This window comes from Oryza brachyantha, chromosome 2, assembly GCF_000231095.2.
Source record: "Oryza brachyantha chromosome 2, ObraRS2, whole genome shotgun sequence".
In the NCBI taxonomy this organism is placed as follows: Eukaryota; Viridiplantae; Streptophyta; class Magnoliopsida; order Poales; family Poaceae; genus Oryza; species Oryza brachyantha.
The window spans coordinates 19,903,281-19,918,936 of NC_023164.2; the positions used below are offsets into that span (position 1 = coordinate 19,903,281).

Below are 15,656 nucleotides of genomic sequence, written 5' to 3' on the forward strand. Positions count from 1 at the left end.
CACGCGTACAGACACCCGCCCTACGTACCCTACTAGTATATGACTATATGCAACGAGAGGGGTGAATGAAGCCATATACAGATATACTCCGTACCATCGTGTCGAAAATAGCCCAACTTATGTCATTTTTAAGAAACTAAGGTTAGTTCGATACAGAATTATGATTGGGTTAAGACGAAGAGATATGCATAAACACAATATTTTAAGATGGATGGAGCAACTAATATTATGAGCCAAATCTGATTTCTGTAAATAATAATATTTTAAGATGGATGGAGCAACTAATATAAGTGTTGGATGCTTACATCAAATAAACATAAAATTGTATTAGGAGACAAAATTTAAACCCTACAAATAGCATTATTGTAAGATAGACGGTGCAACTAATTATATAAGTACAAAATGCTTATGCATCAAATAGACATAAAAATAGTAATATCATGAGATAAATTTAAATTATTTTATAGTATTTTAAGATAGATGGAGCAACTAATATAAGTACCGGATGCTTAGAGCAATATGGACCCTGTTTTTAGGGGAAAAACTGATATCAAATCGTCTTAATTAGATGTCTGAAAATTACAATCCTCAATCTAAAGGTCTCACTCTAAGTCCTGACGATGTACTTTATCCAAATATACCGTGCCAGAGGAGAGAGTGACGCGTGAAAAAAAGAAGCGATTTTTTTTATGTTCCAGTGAAATCATTAGGATAGACCTATCTTTTTATTATTGGTCATCAAATTTTAGATATTGGTTGAAAACACTGACCTATCACAAATCTATTTTTTTTAAGGAAGATCACAAATCTAAAATTTGATTGGAGACCGAAAATAAGAATTTTGGGATGGACTTTTGAGCGTCTACTGGTGATGCCCTCACGCCAAATACTACACCAATGCAAAATCTGTATGCATGTATATCATCAGGTCTAGCATCTGCGCCTCTGCGGCTCTGCCTTCGTTGCTATGCTGCAGCACTACCTTATCGCTGCTCCTCTCTCATCCAGGCGAGCGCTCCTAGGCTCTTCGGATGCGCAACTGGTTCCTGCTCTTCGGATGCAAAGGCAGCGGAACGGGTGCAGGCGCAGGTCCTCTGTTCATTTCGATGGACGTTCTGGAGATCGGTTGATTCCACGCCACGCAAGTCTCGTCTGGATCGGGTAAGGAAGCAGTCGCTTTTCCTCAGAGAACTGATGCCGGATCCTGTGCTGAAGAACGCCTTGCACACTGCACTTGTCTCTCCACGTGCAGCTCTTCAAACCAAGAAACAGGTATGGCTCTCGACCGAGAAACATGTATGGCTCTCGGCTCGATCTCAAAATATGCACAACAATCACTCTATTTTAGTTTGGAAAGCATTCTGAACTCCAAAATGATATATTCATTGCAAAAAAAACTGCATATACATTTTTAGAATATATACTTTTTGAACCATCTTTTAATTGTATAAGCTATTCTTTATTCATTTATATCTTAAATTGTTATAGTGAAAATAGATAATCCATCGATTCTAACTATCCATAACACATCGACGGCTGACGGGTTCGTACCTAACATGCCTATGGCTGCATTCGGATGGATAAGTTAACTTATCCTTTGTAATAATAGATTAGTACATGATTAATTAATTATTAACTATTAAAAAATATAAAATAGATTAATATGATTTTTTAAAACAACTTTCCTATAGATTTTTTTTGCAAAAGATACACCGTTTAGTAGTTCGAGAAGCGTGCGCACGGAAAACGAGAGAGATAAGTTAACTTAGCAGCAACTGCCGAACGGGGCATATGTTTGTATAATTCACCAACACAACCTCATCTTTAGGGTTATGGGTGAAAAAAGTCAAACGACTTAATCACAAATGAAAAATAATTTGTGAATAAAACTTTTATATACGTGTTCATACGATCTAAAAGTCAAAGCTGAGAAAAATAAACTTCGGTAAAAAAACCTCAAAATCAAATTTAAATTTAAGATAGAAAATTTAAATTTTAGGTTATAACCCTAATCCCAACCCAAAAGATGTGGCTTATGATATACCTAATAGGAAGATATAAGTAAAGGAAGAAGATATGCGGTTTTTTAAGAGTAAATTGCCTTCAGGCAACCTTTTATTACCTGGAATTTACTTTGGCCTACACTTAAATCAATATTTTCAATTTGGACTACACTTAAATTGTCTGTTCCTGTTAAGTTGGGCCAAGTAAAATTCTCTTCTCTGAGGTCCATTAGGGCCTAGCAGGCCGTATCTGCTATTATATCGACGAGGCCCAATATCTCCAATTCTCCATCCCCTTCTCCAAGGAAAGGAAAGGGTAACGCTCTGCCCGCGCCGCCGCCGCCGCCGCCGCTTCTTCCCGACGCCGAAACCCTCCTCGCACGCCCGGCCCGCCTCTCCTCCGGATTCCAACCAAGTCCCCCGGAATGGCCTCGACCTGCTTCCGCGCCGCCGCCCGCATGGCCTCATCCGCCTGCCGCTCGGCGTCCGCCCGCTCCATCCCCTCCGCCGCGCGCCGCGGCGCCCCTCGTCTCTCCAGGTAAGCGTCCGCGCCGGAGCTTTTTCTGCATTCTCCTTTTGCCCGTGCGGTTGTGCCGGATCTATGACGGAAACGGTTTGTGGTGTGGTGTGGTGCGCAGGCTGCCGGTGGAGCTCGGGTGCTGCGCCGGGTTGTCGCTGCTGCCGCTGCACAGCGCGGTGGCGGCGGCGAGGCTGACGTCGCGGCTGAGCACGGCGTCCCGGAGCTGCTGCGCGCTCTCTCAGGGTACCCTCTGTCGCACCTATCCCGGACTTTAACATCATACCATCGATGAGATGCTCTTGCCTGTCTTTTCCCTTTGGGTGAGAACCGTGCCCGTGAATATTATTGTACCTCACTTTCTTCTCCTCCTGCATCTTTTCGAAGGATCTATTGCTGCTTGTTTGATCAATGTAGTTTTTTGCCCTCGCCTAACCATTGTTGTGCTCGGTTCCATATCTTAAATGTCGCAATGATTAGATAGTTGCATATGATGTGTGTCAAGTGGAATCATAACTCTTAAGATGTGAATATTGAACGTGCTTACAATAATTATTTCTCTAATACGCTGAAATAGTGTCGAATGTATCAACGTTTTGGTATCATGGCTATCTTTTGCTGACCACACAATAACATCTCCCTTTCCGGAAGGGGAAAAGAAAATCCAGATCAAATCTGTTTGAATAGCGCACACTTTAACCACTTTCATGCTATAGTAAGTAGTAGATTCGCTTGTTCAGTCAATTGAGTAAGACATCTGGTTTCTGCAGGCACATGACTTGCTAGTTCTTGAAAGATTTTACCAGGAGCTTGCTGTTTTGCTTCACAATCATCGAGAATGAGTGCCTAAACATGTAATCAGGACTAGTATCATGTTTTTACCTAGAGTCTTAGCTGCCTGTGTCAAAGGAAAACCTGATGGAATAAAGTAACCTCATTTCACATGTTTTGTGCAATAGTTGGCTGTTTATTCAAGTCTATTTGTCTGTGGGAGATACTAAACATTATTTATGCAATTTTTGTATGCATATGCTTTTATTTATAGATCGTCTTGTTTACATGGATGCATGTTTGCTTGATATTTTTGAACAAAGCGAGTTCTATAATATGGTTGCCATTTTAGTTTACAATATGATAATTCTTCTCTTCTCAGATGAAAGTGATGGTACGTGAAACATTTACGCAATGTCTTAAGGTGGTGCTTGGCTGTTGTGACAATGCTGCACATGTATTACTGCGACATCCATCTTAGTCATAGAATCTATGCCTTTTGACACTACGAATTTTGTAAAAGTTCTTTTGGTAGTGTCAGGGATAGAACATCAACGCTGTATGCTTCCACACTTATGAAAGTTATAATTGAAGGAGTTAAGATATTCGAAATTCTGATGTATGCTTTATTTGTGTTATAGAGATGGGTCAGTCTGTCCCAAGGTGATAAATGCTGAAGACCTCCTCATGTCGTGCTATCAGACTGAATAGATTTATTTTTGTAGACTAGTGAACTAGATCAGTTTCCTTGCTGCCTGATTTTATCCATCCTACAGTTGTGGTTCTATTGGACCTTTCCAAGTGTTTTTTACTAGACCATATGCCCTCTGGTATCATTTGATTAAAACATGCAAGGACACGTTGCAAAAGCCTGAGCTGTACTAGTTGACTACAATTCTCAGTGTCTTTTCTGTGATAATAATGATAAATGAGAAGAAATTTATAAGTACTTGCTTATTTGCTTATGTTGGTATGATGTATTCTAATCAGATTTCTACTGTTTTGTCAAATGTTAATGCGATGTGTGCAAACCTGAGCTCTAGGAGGCTCCAGTGGGCAGTAGGAACTGAGCCACTTTGGGTTTGAATAATCCCTTATTCGCAATGTCTTAGATGATGTCTCAATTACACACTTGCAACTTCATCGTTCGCTTCTGCTTATGCTTATAAAACAAAATTTAAATTTTTGACTTTAAATTTATAGTTGATTCTAGTGTTTTTCTCATCATAGTTATTTTTCATTCCTTGCTTTTATATCGCTAAGAACAAATATATAAAAGTTTTATTCATAAATTATTTTTCGTTTGCAAATATGTGGTTTGGCTTTTGCATCTCATCCTTGAAAATTGAACTATAAAGGGAGCTGATGGGAGACGTCGCAGCATTGTATATTTCTGAAGCCATTGTGGTCTATCAATATCTCGCAGCCTGGCAGTTCGAAGTTGTTCCGACGCGTAGGGCTATCAGTGAAAGACAATTCATATGCTCTAGACATAGACTAGATCATTGCAGTTTGGGGCACCTTTTATTTGTAATGTTTTTATAGCCATCATGAATATTTGTTTAACGTCCTGGACTGCAAATTTTGCCATCGTTTTTGGACCACCCCAACCAATTTAGTACATCAAGGACCGATGAACTCCCTGTCAAATTCTAAATGCAAGCAATATCTTTATCGGAGCGGAGATGACACAGCTAGAAAAGAGAGTCAAGTTAGTCTAAACTGTAAAAAAACAGCAAGTTTATCTAGTCCAAAATAAAAGGATTTATTTAAGGATAGTCCAAAGTAAAACCTTGGAGGCAAAAACTGACCCGAACTGCAAATTCGCTCGAGAAGAAATGAAATGAGATATTGCTTGCTTCAAGTCAAACCATAAAAACGAATAAACGGTAACACAAACTCAACTCAATGGGTGATTGCTTGTCTTATTCACAAACGGAATATTTGCAAACGTAAAATAATTTATAAATACAACTTTTATATACATATTCTTAGCGAAATCAAGATTGAAAAATAAACTTTAGTGAAAAAAGCTCCGAGTTTAAGTTTGAAAATTTAAATTTTAACTTATGCTCATAAATAAAAGCGAAAAGATGGGGTGCAACTAATTAAATCTAACACTAGAAACAGTATACAGTTTTATAGTATTAATTCTCCTATGCTCCTAGGCATGAGCAAAGAGGAGCCGCTTAACCTCATCGAGCAGGTCATGCTCACTTATCAAATGTCATGAGTTCGCGCCTGCTTGCTACCGCTGCTGCTGCTGTTGGCTTGTTGCTGCGCTCCCGCGCCTGCATCACCAGCAACTCTTGCGACAAGTTCGGCGGCGGCGCTGGCGGGGAGGGCTGCCCCTGCCTCTCGTCGACGTTGCCACCGCCCTGCTGCTGCCGTGGCTGCTGAGGAGGGAGATGGCAGAGATTTTGGCGCTGAGCACCAACCCGTGCTGTACCGAAACATGAGTTCGCACCTGCGTGACACCGTTGCTCTGCCTGGTAGCCCTGCTGCAGCGGCAGCTGCTGCTGTGCTCCAGCCGGCAGCAGCCTCTGCACATGCGACGGCGTTGGCGGGCAGTAGGCCGGCAGCCTCTCGCCGACGTTGCCACTACCGAGCTGCAGCGGCGGTGGCTGCTGGTGGTGCGGAGGCTGGTGCCGAGGGAGTTGGTGGTGGTATTGAGAGCCGTGCTGCAGTGGCTGCTGCTGCTGGCGTTGAGGGAGTTGTTGTTCGTGTTGGTGTTGAGAGCCGCGCTGCATTGGCAGCTGGTGATGGTGGTGGCGTTGCGAGCCAACCTGACGATGGAAGGCGCAGACTGCACAGGCGCCCCGCTGCGCCGCCGGTGGAGCTGGAGGCCAGCCGCTGGGCACAGACGCGTGGCGAGCAGGGCGGTCGACGTGCCACAGCGCCTCCGGCATTTGGCCGGATGCAAACAAGAGGGCGGCGCCTCTGCTTGAGCCGGGACGGCAGACGACGTTTGGCGGCGGCGGCGGCGGCGGCAGCGTTCCCGGGAGTTGGCAATGTGCGTGCTGTGCCGTGGCCGTCGCAGGGGGAGCCACCGCGAGCGGTGTCGACGGCGTCGCGCGCAGCGTGGCCTCTGCGTGCTGCGGCGCCGGCACAGCGACCGGCTGGCGACCACCTAAACACGACGGGTTGCCGGCCGACGCGTTGGCCCGCCGCAGCTGCTCACGGTACAAGGCAAGCTGGCTATGGAGCCGCCTGATCTGAATTTGCAGTAACATTTTCAACTTGTGCAAGGCGAACAAATCCTTGTTCTTCTCACGGAACTCCTTGTACTCTTCAAAAGTTCATGCATAATTCATCCACGCACATCATCAGAAGCAAGAACTCGAAGTTATTGATCGGTAACTTAAGTTAGAGACGTGAAAAACGACATGGGAATTGATCATACTACCGGTATAGTTCTTATCGCGAAGTTGTCGGTCTATTTGATCCTGGCGCAACATGCCTGCTTGCACGCACAGCACGATCTCCTCCTTCACCTGCATTCAGGTGAAGTTATTACTAAATACTAATTCACCCTAAAAAAAAATCTGAGATCATCATCAGAGCGAACGATTGTTTGAGCTTGCCTTGCTTACAGATTGCGGAGTTTCTTCCACGTCCATGCCGTCTGCGGGGGGCATCGCGTCTTCCGCCATATCTTGATCCACGTCGTCGCTTGGCATTGCCGTCGCCGATTACTCGCGGCGGAGGAGCTCGCTGCAGTTGGGAACCTGGAACGGTGAGACGAGGCTATGGTGTCGTCTCCTTTGACACGCCAGAGCGCGCGTTCGTGCAGAGACGGGTCAGCGCGCGGTGGCATGTCTCCGCCTCCAACACGACTGGCCTCTCCGGAGAAAAGGGGCGGTCTCGTACTCTGGTCTCGTAAAAGTTCAATAAGTACTTAGCAATCTTGAAAATTGTAATGTTTTATCTCTAACTAGTACGTTAATTTCTTCTGGAGGTACCAACCTGAGCTAGCACTCGGACTGTCAGGTTACCCTGCAGGCTGCAGTAGTGCATTGTTGCTAATGCATAGGAATTGTGGTGGATGCAATTACTTTGGTAAACTGGTACTCTTGCAGATCTTGTAAAAATACGTACAGAAAATGCTAGAAAACGGCATAGCTTGGAACTGGATATGTTGATACCTAGATATCATATCTATACTGTTCTAGAACGGCGTACCGTTTCATAGTCTCTCTCAAATAAGTATCATTGTAAACAAACCATTAAATCAAGTGCTTTTTTATCCTTCTTGAAAAGTAACTCACGATAACAAGAATTTTAGTACAAATTTTTGGTACCTCAAAATATAATATATCTCAAAGTACCACACTTTTTACACTAAAAATAGTGATACCTTGAGATACTATTTCATGGTAAAAAAGCTCTTAAATCAAACAACTGAAAAGGAACTGACAGCATGGAAAAGGTGAATACAATGGGATTATCAGATCATGCCAACACTTGGAACTTGTCAGTTTCCACTATACATGCGTGCATCCCAATCCTAATTTGGAAATAATGTTGTTCTTTTTTTTTCGCGAGGGAAATAATGTTGTTCTGAGAAAAGGAATGGCAGCCAAAAAACAAGGGGAAGTACTATAATATGCTCCTGATTGTTCCTATCATGTTTAAAGAACAGTCGCTTTCAGATGCTAATCAGGTATAAAGCCTGAAACATGATATATACAACAAATGATCTTCTTTCAGTAGTTGACGCTGCTTCTGAGTTCTGACAGCATGATCTCATTTTAGCCTCGACGTGCTGATATCCCTGCAAAAGGTTTCAGCAATTGGCTTGCTTGGATCTACCACAAGTGAAGACCTCATTTACAGAAAAGCCAGTGACCAGGGGAGCTTGTCTGTCCTAGACATCTTCCGCACTTCGTTCTCAACACGAGCTATCTGATTGTCAGTTGCTGCAGTCTCCTTGTGTTTCTTCTTATCAGCTGTCTTTTGTGCATATTTGATTGCCTTTTGCATCCTCTCTGCTGCTTTCTCTCTCTTCTTCTCCAACTTGATCTGCGTCCGGTTGAGGCACAAAACCAAGAGTGCGAAACGACAACTCTGAGTATGCAACAAATTGAAATAAAAATGTTCAATGCAGTGGGCAAAAGAAGCATACCTCGATTCTTTTCATCTTCTCTTTTGCCTGTGTAACCTTTTTCATCTGCCAGTCATTGATGTCGGCCTCTTTCCTTCTCAGCCTAATCGAAGGAAGTAACATCACAACTATATGAGTTTGAAATCTATCCTTACGGGGATAAATAAATCTTAATGCCATATAAACTTAATCAATAAAGCATACAGTCACAGCTCAGAAGAAGTCATATCTGCAGTAGTAATTGATTAGTGCCTACTTCAATTCTAATATAAGGCTCAAGAGATAAAATGCCAAATTATAATCAGCTAATAAGCAATTTGACATCTTATGGTCATTGAAAAAAATTAACTTGTTACATGATATTTTTTTGTTCTAAGCAGTCCCCAAAGCTGATATCTACATGTGTCGGTTCAGAGATTATGATTATGAAGGATCAGATGATGTGGATTACTTGTCTACGAGCTTCTCAATCTCTGCATCCTTCCAGGCAACCAACTTGGCATGGACATAATTTCCCTTAGGTTTTACCGCAGAATCCTGGAGCCATCTCCCCATTCTTTGCACTGAAACTGGGTTATTTTCGCCATCTGAATCACTATGATTGCTTCCCTCATAGGTACCACCAGGCTCAAAGTTCCAATCACGAGCTGCAGATGACAGAACTGTCACAAAATTCATATTTTCCTGAAGAACTGATGGGACTCATGAGATCTAGATCAATACCTGAGGATATACGAGAAGACAGAGTATCGGCTTGCCAATCCGTTTGATCCACTGCTTCATCCTCTTCTTCACTGACTTTGGGCAATCTCCACTCATTGATAGCATTCATTGCCCCCAAACGTCTACGGTAGTTATGTGAGGAGTGAGCTCGGCGCATTGATCTAGCTGGCGTGGCTTTGTGGATGAATCTTGGTGGCACTGGATTAGTTCTCTCAACTGCATGCTTCAATTGGATTTAATAAATATGCGATGCAAGAAAAATGTGGTCAATCTATGGAGGGAGGCAGCAAAAGTAACTACATCTCCTATCCATCAAAGAAGGGTGCCGGGGCGTTTGCAGTCTGATTTGACGTGGAGTGGTACACGGCTTTATGAAATCTCCTCTGTTTGGCAGCCTTTCCTGGTCTTCTTCCTGCAGATAATTGGCTTCTTAACATTTCTGAATTACGTATGGGCATTGAAAAATCAAACTAGCAGATAGTAGAGCTAAATGGATACAAAAACCAAAGTCTACATGCAATAATAATTCAATGGAGCCACACAGAGATTCATCCTAATTTAGTTTGATCGTGTGGCAATCATGTAGCATCAAGTAAGATGTTTGAGCTAAGAATTCTCTTGTTTTGGGCCATTTCAAGATTCAGCAAGCAGAAATGTAAGCAAACCAAAATTGTCCATATTTTTACTACTTCACAATTTGAATCGATCAAAGGTCACAAAATCAAATCCGGGGACATCGTTAAATCTTTGCATTGAAGCACTAGACTAATGGCTACAAGTAAAGGCGCTTGTTCCTAGAAACCATGGAAGAAACTGAACAGCCCCGTCCAAGAAACCACCTTTCCCCCCAAGAACTAAGACAAGAAGTCGGCTTAGTTTAGCACAATTCAAGAGCTGCAAGCTAAGCAAAACTGCAAAATCAAGACGAAAGGCAGGCAAGATCAAGAACCTTCGGAATGCATCCCTCTCGAGCAAGAAAACAATAACTAACCAGTCGCGGCGTGACGAAGGAGGCGTCATCACCGTTGCGGCGCTCGCCGCCGTCCCCTCCATTGCTGCTCACGGGGCTGCAGATTGGGGACGGCGAGGCGGGGCGGTGGTTGGTGAGCGACCCGGCGCTCCACGCGGCGCAGCTGCCGTAGGACGACGCCGGGCGGCGGCCGTAGGGGCCCCCGCGGCCCCCCATGGCGGCCATGGCGAGCAGCATCTGCGTGCTCCTCCCGGCGGACGCCTGCGGCTCGGGCTCGGTGTCGGCGGCGTAGAACCCGGCGCCCTCGGATGCCTCGGAGCGGGCCGGGGAGGAGCCCGGCGAGACCCGGGAGGCGGCGGTGGGCTCCGCGACGCAGGGGATCGGAAGCGGGAGAGGGAGGTGGTCGACAAGGCGCATGTTGATGCTCCCGCAGGAGGAGACGACGTCGGCGCCGGCCATCTTCTCGCGCGCCGTCTTGCCCTCTTCCATTGCCGCCCTCTTAATCTCCAGAGAAGAGAGGCGTTGTCGATGAGCGCGCGCGAGTATCCTGTGCTTTTGACTTGAGAGAGAGAGAGATTGATAGTGGATGCCTTCTGACTGGTGGGCCAGGGCTGTGTGTTAACCTTCACTGGCAGGTGGGCCCCCTTTTGCCCCTCATCTCCTGCCCTCTTAATCAGAACTAAAATCAGAACGCTTCAATGAATCAGCATATCGCTTGAGAATTTGAATCCATCATTTGCAGATGGGTGCTACAACGTGAGACTGAAATTCGAGCAAATGGCATGTGCGGCAAACATGATTTTCTGTTGGCTTTACTGTTAATCAGGAACTAACAAGTTCTGCCATAACTTATGAAACAATATTCCGTGCCAGCGTGCCGTATCAGCTCTCAGCTTGTTACAAGTTACAACTCGGGTGCAACCGTGCAAGCACAATTCTGCACCTCAATTGGGCTTCATGATGTCAGGTTTGAGTATAGGGAAATGTGACAAGGCTCCCTTGCCCCTAAATTCGAAGAATTTGCATAAATCCTACTAAGCAGCAACACCTGTTGAATAGTTCAGCATCGCTCCTTTGACTCGTTGATGGCCTGGTAAGATCTGCTACAAGAAAAGTTCAATCCATACAGACAGATGAAAGTGCAGCTCAGGGGAATGGAGCACCAAGATGGTCAGACTTCATACCCTTTTGCAAAGCACCCTTCCTTTCTTTCCCATTCCGGTGCCAGCGAGGCTTGCAGCGAGACGGGACTTGTTGTCGGGCCTCCACTTCAGCTCTTTGAAACTGGAGAAAAGCTCTGAGAGGGCTGGGTTGATTTCCTCATCTTTGATTTTATTGCATGAGACAACTTTTAAGCTCTGCAGATCACTCCATGAGGTCATCACTGATTCTAGACCTCGAGTTGTCAGTTGGGAGCAACCTTCTAAGGAGAGGAACTTTACTCTCCTGGAAAAGAAAAGGAGCACAGCAGAGATCAGTCAAGATCCTGAAGTAAGCCCAAAACAAATGCTCTCCACAAACGTAGGTTGCGGACCATATCTAGGTATGTAAAATGCCTTGCCATTTCCTGAAGAGCAAAATATTAAATACGTTGTATTCTATGCTTTTATATTATAACACTATTGCCAGTGAGAATATAGATTCACCAAAGCATTTCCAGAGGAAAATATTGAAATGTCCTGATGAAAAATTGAAATGGTTGTACCTTGTCATGCTACAGTGGATAAAGGCAGAACATGGCTCTAGCCTGTAAGAAGTTTGATGTCTAATCTAGAATTCCAGTTACATGAATGCATCTGGTTAGAGGCTTAGCTGTTCATTTCATACCACTCGTTCACTGCAGTAGCTTGCTACCATATTCTCACAAAAAACAATAATATGCCGCAATCAATAATATTAATGGGACAGAAAAAATTGAAAATTATTCCTGCAATTATATGAAGAAACCACCTACCCTGGCCTGGCTAGCCCTAGTACTTCAAATACATACCTTGGCACTGCTTAGTGCCAATAAGAGTCAAATGTAGGCGGATAACATGTATGCACGAGCATGCATCATAAATAACTATATTTAGTAGCCCAAAGAACTATGCTATAGCTCATTTGAAACATAGAATGAAAAACATACGAACAGGAAAAACACAGGATAGGAAAGGATAAGATTCTGAAATGTTGTCATTTTGTTGGCCCTTTTAAAACATGAGTAATCCTTTAGAATATTGTTTGCCAGGTGATTCGAATAATTAAAAACGCAAATTTCTTCCAACAAATCTTCTGCACTACCAGTCCACAGTATGTGGTAGGAGAATTTGTGTGGCATATATCTTTATTGAATCCATTTGCTCACGCAGACCTACATCTTTATCGAATCCATCGCTCGGACATCTAAGACGGTTTACATTTTTACCAGTCAAAACTATCTTGTCATAAATGGAATAGTATAAAATGCTAATCGAGTGGCAGGATAAACACATAGCCTAAAATGGCAATGCAGTGAATAACAGTTATAGCATGTGACTTGCTCAACAGAAGAGGAAGAATAAAAAGGTGACTATGGCAAACAACATAACACAAATATGGAATAATTTCACTACACATCTGTAATAAACAACGGCATCTTCTCCAAGCAAACATATGCTAAAACATCCAAAATGACTGTTAAGATTATATGGATAGGACTCTAGAGGATCTGGTGGTTATGGTAAATAGCATTAGTTTCCGTATATATCTCTAGGATTACTTGAGATCTAAGTTACATACTCTTATATGTTCCGACCCCATGAGGCTCAATACAAGCGATATTCTACAGTACATATCTCTTCCTATGCTATTCAAAAATGAAAATGTTGCCACTCCTTTTTTATGATTTGGCATATGTGAAGCATACTGAACAAACATTGACTAGATAATGGAGCTTATCAAAGCTAAGTAGCTCACATAGAGACATAATCAGTAGACAAAAGTAACTAGTTACGGGGGCTTATCTAAGTGAGGTTTTTAGAGTACTCCCAAATAATCGAATTTGCACCTAAAGTCCCAAGATACTAGTTATTTTAATTAATCACCATAGGAGCAATGGTGGCATCCTGGCTCCAACCATGGTAGGGTCCATGCATTATAAGCATTATATCTCTTGACGGTTGACACAAAACCAGTATCAGAACAGCCAACCATCAGCTACCTATAACTATTTCAGATGGCAGCAAGTCACTATCGTTGTCTGACAGATCAAATAGAAAGCAGGGATAACTAAACAATCAAGTTCAAATACACAATCTGCCCCAATCATGCAATCATTTTAATGTATCAACAACCTAGTAATACTAAGATTGAAGAATGAGATTGGTGGTTTCAGTACCTGCACAGCCCAGCCAAGGCAAACATGTCATCTTCAAGCCCCCAACAATTCTGGACCAATAGCTCGCGGGCACCCTCACAAACCAAAAAGAGAGCATGGAGGGCGCGTCGGTCACGCAGATGGCACTGCTGAAGCTGCAGGCTCTCGAGTGTGAGGCAAGCACCAAGATGCTCTGCAGGCCCAGGATCGTCATCAATCTTGCAGCACCCTTGCAACCGAAGGGTTTTGAGGTTGCCGCAGAAAGCGAGTGCAGCAAGCCACCCACTGTCCATCCTGTGGTTGGCAATGGTGAGCTCTTCAAGCATCGCACAGCACCGCCCAACAGCCGCGATGCCATCATAGCTTCCCTCACAACTAACAAGCTCCAGCTTCACTAATCTCTTGCAGCCATGGGCAAGGATGGTGAGGCCAATGTCGGTAACCCCACCATCTTCACTGGTTCCATATAAAGCGGATGAGGCAGCGACAAGGCGGAGGATCTGAAGGTGCGCAAAGGCGGAGACCGGGCGGAGGGCGAGGTCGGTGCATCGGTGTAGCTCGAGCTCTTGCAACGTTGCACAGCCACCGGCGATATCCATCAGACCCCCGGACTCAGAGGCAGCTGTGGCTGAGAGGCGGCGGAGGTTGGGGAAACTAGCGGCGACGGCAACTAGGCCCCGGTCGAGCACGTCATCGGCGAGGAAACGGCAGGCCCCAAGCGGCGGGTCCGCGCTGGTGTCTAGGGTTAGCGACACCTCGGCGCAGGTGAGTAGAGGGGACGTTTGGGACGGCACGGCCGGAGCGACAATGGATGCCGGGAACAGGTCGAGGTCCGCCAGTTCCGGGAAGCGGTAGTGCAGGCGGTGCGTCACAAACGCCCAGTCCCTGACGACGAGGCGGCGGCGCAGGCGCCCCGCGAGGCGCATCCACCTCTTGCAGACCAGCGACGCGGCGCCCGTGAGGTGGGGCTCCGGGAGGCAGGCGAGGACGCGGAGGAGGAGCCCGTCCGAGAACTCTAGGGTTTGGTCCGGGCCCCGGTCCGGCGCCGCCGCCGCCGCCGCTGACCGCGCCTGCTGCTGCTTCTCCACCGGCGGCGGCGGCGGCGGCGTCATCTTCCCGGACAGCACCCGCAGGTCAGCCCGCCCGTTGAGCCCGTCGCGGTGCAGGCCTCGACCACCGACACCGAGAGCGGCAACGCCGACGTCAGGCTGAGGCATTCACCGCCCCCCACGGCTCCCGCGAACGGCGGCGCGGGCCCGCGAAGGAGAAGCCCCCCGCAAGTGCGGCGTCGCTCCGATTCGGGCTCCCTCCCGGACGGGGAGAGATTTCGGCGTGGTGGTGCGGGGATCCGAGGACTTTTGAAAATTTTGGGGGTTTTGTGATTTGCAATTTTTTCTGCCTCGCCGCCGCTCGAGGAGAGCGGGATAAGAGAGAGAGAGAGAGAGAGAGATTCGGTGTGGAGCGTGTTGGCGCTGGAGCGGAGGCGGCGAGTTTTGGAGCCCGCTGATGCAGCGAGCGGCGGTGGGCAACGCTTTGAAATCCTTTCCTTGTCACCGTGTGCAAGAGTAGTGTAGCAGCGCTCGTTTATTTTGGCTCCTTTTGGCTTTGGGGTTGGTGGTGCCCGCGGCCCCGTGCCCGTGGTGGGTGCGCGGCGGAGGATTTCTCTCGAGAATTTTTGCGTTTTTGGTGGAGGTTTTCGATTGATTGTTTGTTTTTCTCTTGTGTTGTCGAGATGTTCGACGGGACCTGGGCTGTTCCGTCCTCGAGCGAGGCAGCGGCACGATCTGGCCTCTGCGTCATCAGAGAGAACAGTTGCGTTTGTGAGGAAGGCACGGTACGACGTGTGGTTTTGTTGCGCGTACCGCGTTATTAAGGTCGTGTTCTCTTTACGTAGAAGAGCAGCTCCGTCCATTTACTTGAGCCCTAAAGCGTCTGTGTAATAAATGGCCAGAGGACAATGGGCAACTTAGGGCTAATGATGTTGTCAAGGTCGGATTTCTAAGGCCTGGTGATGCCACACAGTTGCCCGGCTCACCGGTGGATCAAACTAGCGTTTGGTCGACCATTATTTCCGCCTACCGCGTGAGCTTCTCAATACGTACAAGTTGTACCCACGTTTTTTTGGAAAGGGGTACCCACGTTAAGATAGAGATCAAAGAACACTAGAAAGCTAGAGCTCAAGACGTAGACACACGTGTACGACTACGGTGTACACGTAACGGGATTAACAT

The 15,656-nt window shown here is 45.8% G+C and overlaps 3 protein-coding genes across 5 annotated transcripts; 1 reads left to right on the forward strand and 2 right to left on the reverse strand.

Moving 5' to 3' along the window:
* The first annotated feature begins 2,303 nt into the window (after window positions 1–2,303).
* On the forward strand, window positions 2,304–4,223 carry LOC107303594 (protein NUCLEAR FUSION DEFECTIVE 6, mitochondrial-like). Of its 3 annotated transcripts, none has more exons than XM_040520998.1 (3): window positions 2,304–2,541; window positions 2,642–2,766; window positions 3,933–4,223. In XM_040520998.1, the coding sequence occupies exons 1-3, from the start codon at window positions 2,429–2,431 to the stop codon at window positions 3,956–3,958; spliced, it is 264 nt and encodes an 87-aa protein (XP_040376932.1). In that variant the 5' UTR covers window positions 2,304–2,428; the 3' UTR covers window positions 3,959–4,223. The 3 variants fall into 3 exon arrangements, with proteins under 3 accessions (XP_040376932.1, XP_040376933.1, XP_040376934.1); XM_040520999.1 differs by lacking the exon at window positions 3,933–4,223 and adding an exon at window positions 3,674–3,899; XM_040521000.1 differs by lacking the exon at window positions 3,933–4,223 and adding an exon at window positions 3,291–3,632.
* A 3,497-nt stretch (window positions 4,224–7,720) lies between these two features.
* Window positions 7,721–10,601, reverse strand: LOC102708416. The gene is made up of 6 exons (XM_040521281.1): window positions 10,110–10,601; window positions 9,419–9,530; window positions 9,119–9,334; window positions 8,847–9,042; window positions 8,417–8,498; window positions 7,721–8,313 (listed from the first exon to the last, which is right to left on the reverse strand). Exons 1-6 carry the CDS (start codon window positions 10,575–10,577, stop codon window positions 8,122–8,124), a joined length of 1,266 nt encoding a protein of 421 aa, XP_040377215.1. The 5' UTR covers window positions 10,578–10,601; the 3' UTR covers window positions 7,721–8,121.
* Window positions 10,602–11,097: 496 nt separating this feature from the next.
* LOC102708694 (F-box protein At5g51370-like) lies at window positions 11,098–14,963 on the reverse strand. Its single transcript, XM_015833324.2, has 3 exons — window positions 13,447–14,963; window positions 11,273–11,534; window positions 11,098–11,188 (listed from the first exon to the last, which is right to left on the reverse strand). Exons 1-3 carry the CDS (start codon window positions 14,640–14,642, stop codon window positions 11,123–11,125), a joined length of 1,524 nt encoding a protein of 507 aa, XP_015688810.2. The 5' UTR covers window positions 14,643–14,963; the 3' UTR covers window positions 11,098–11,122.
* Window positions 14,964–15,656: the final 693 nt, after the last annotated feature.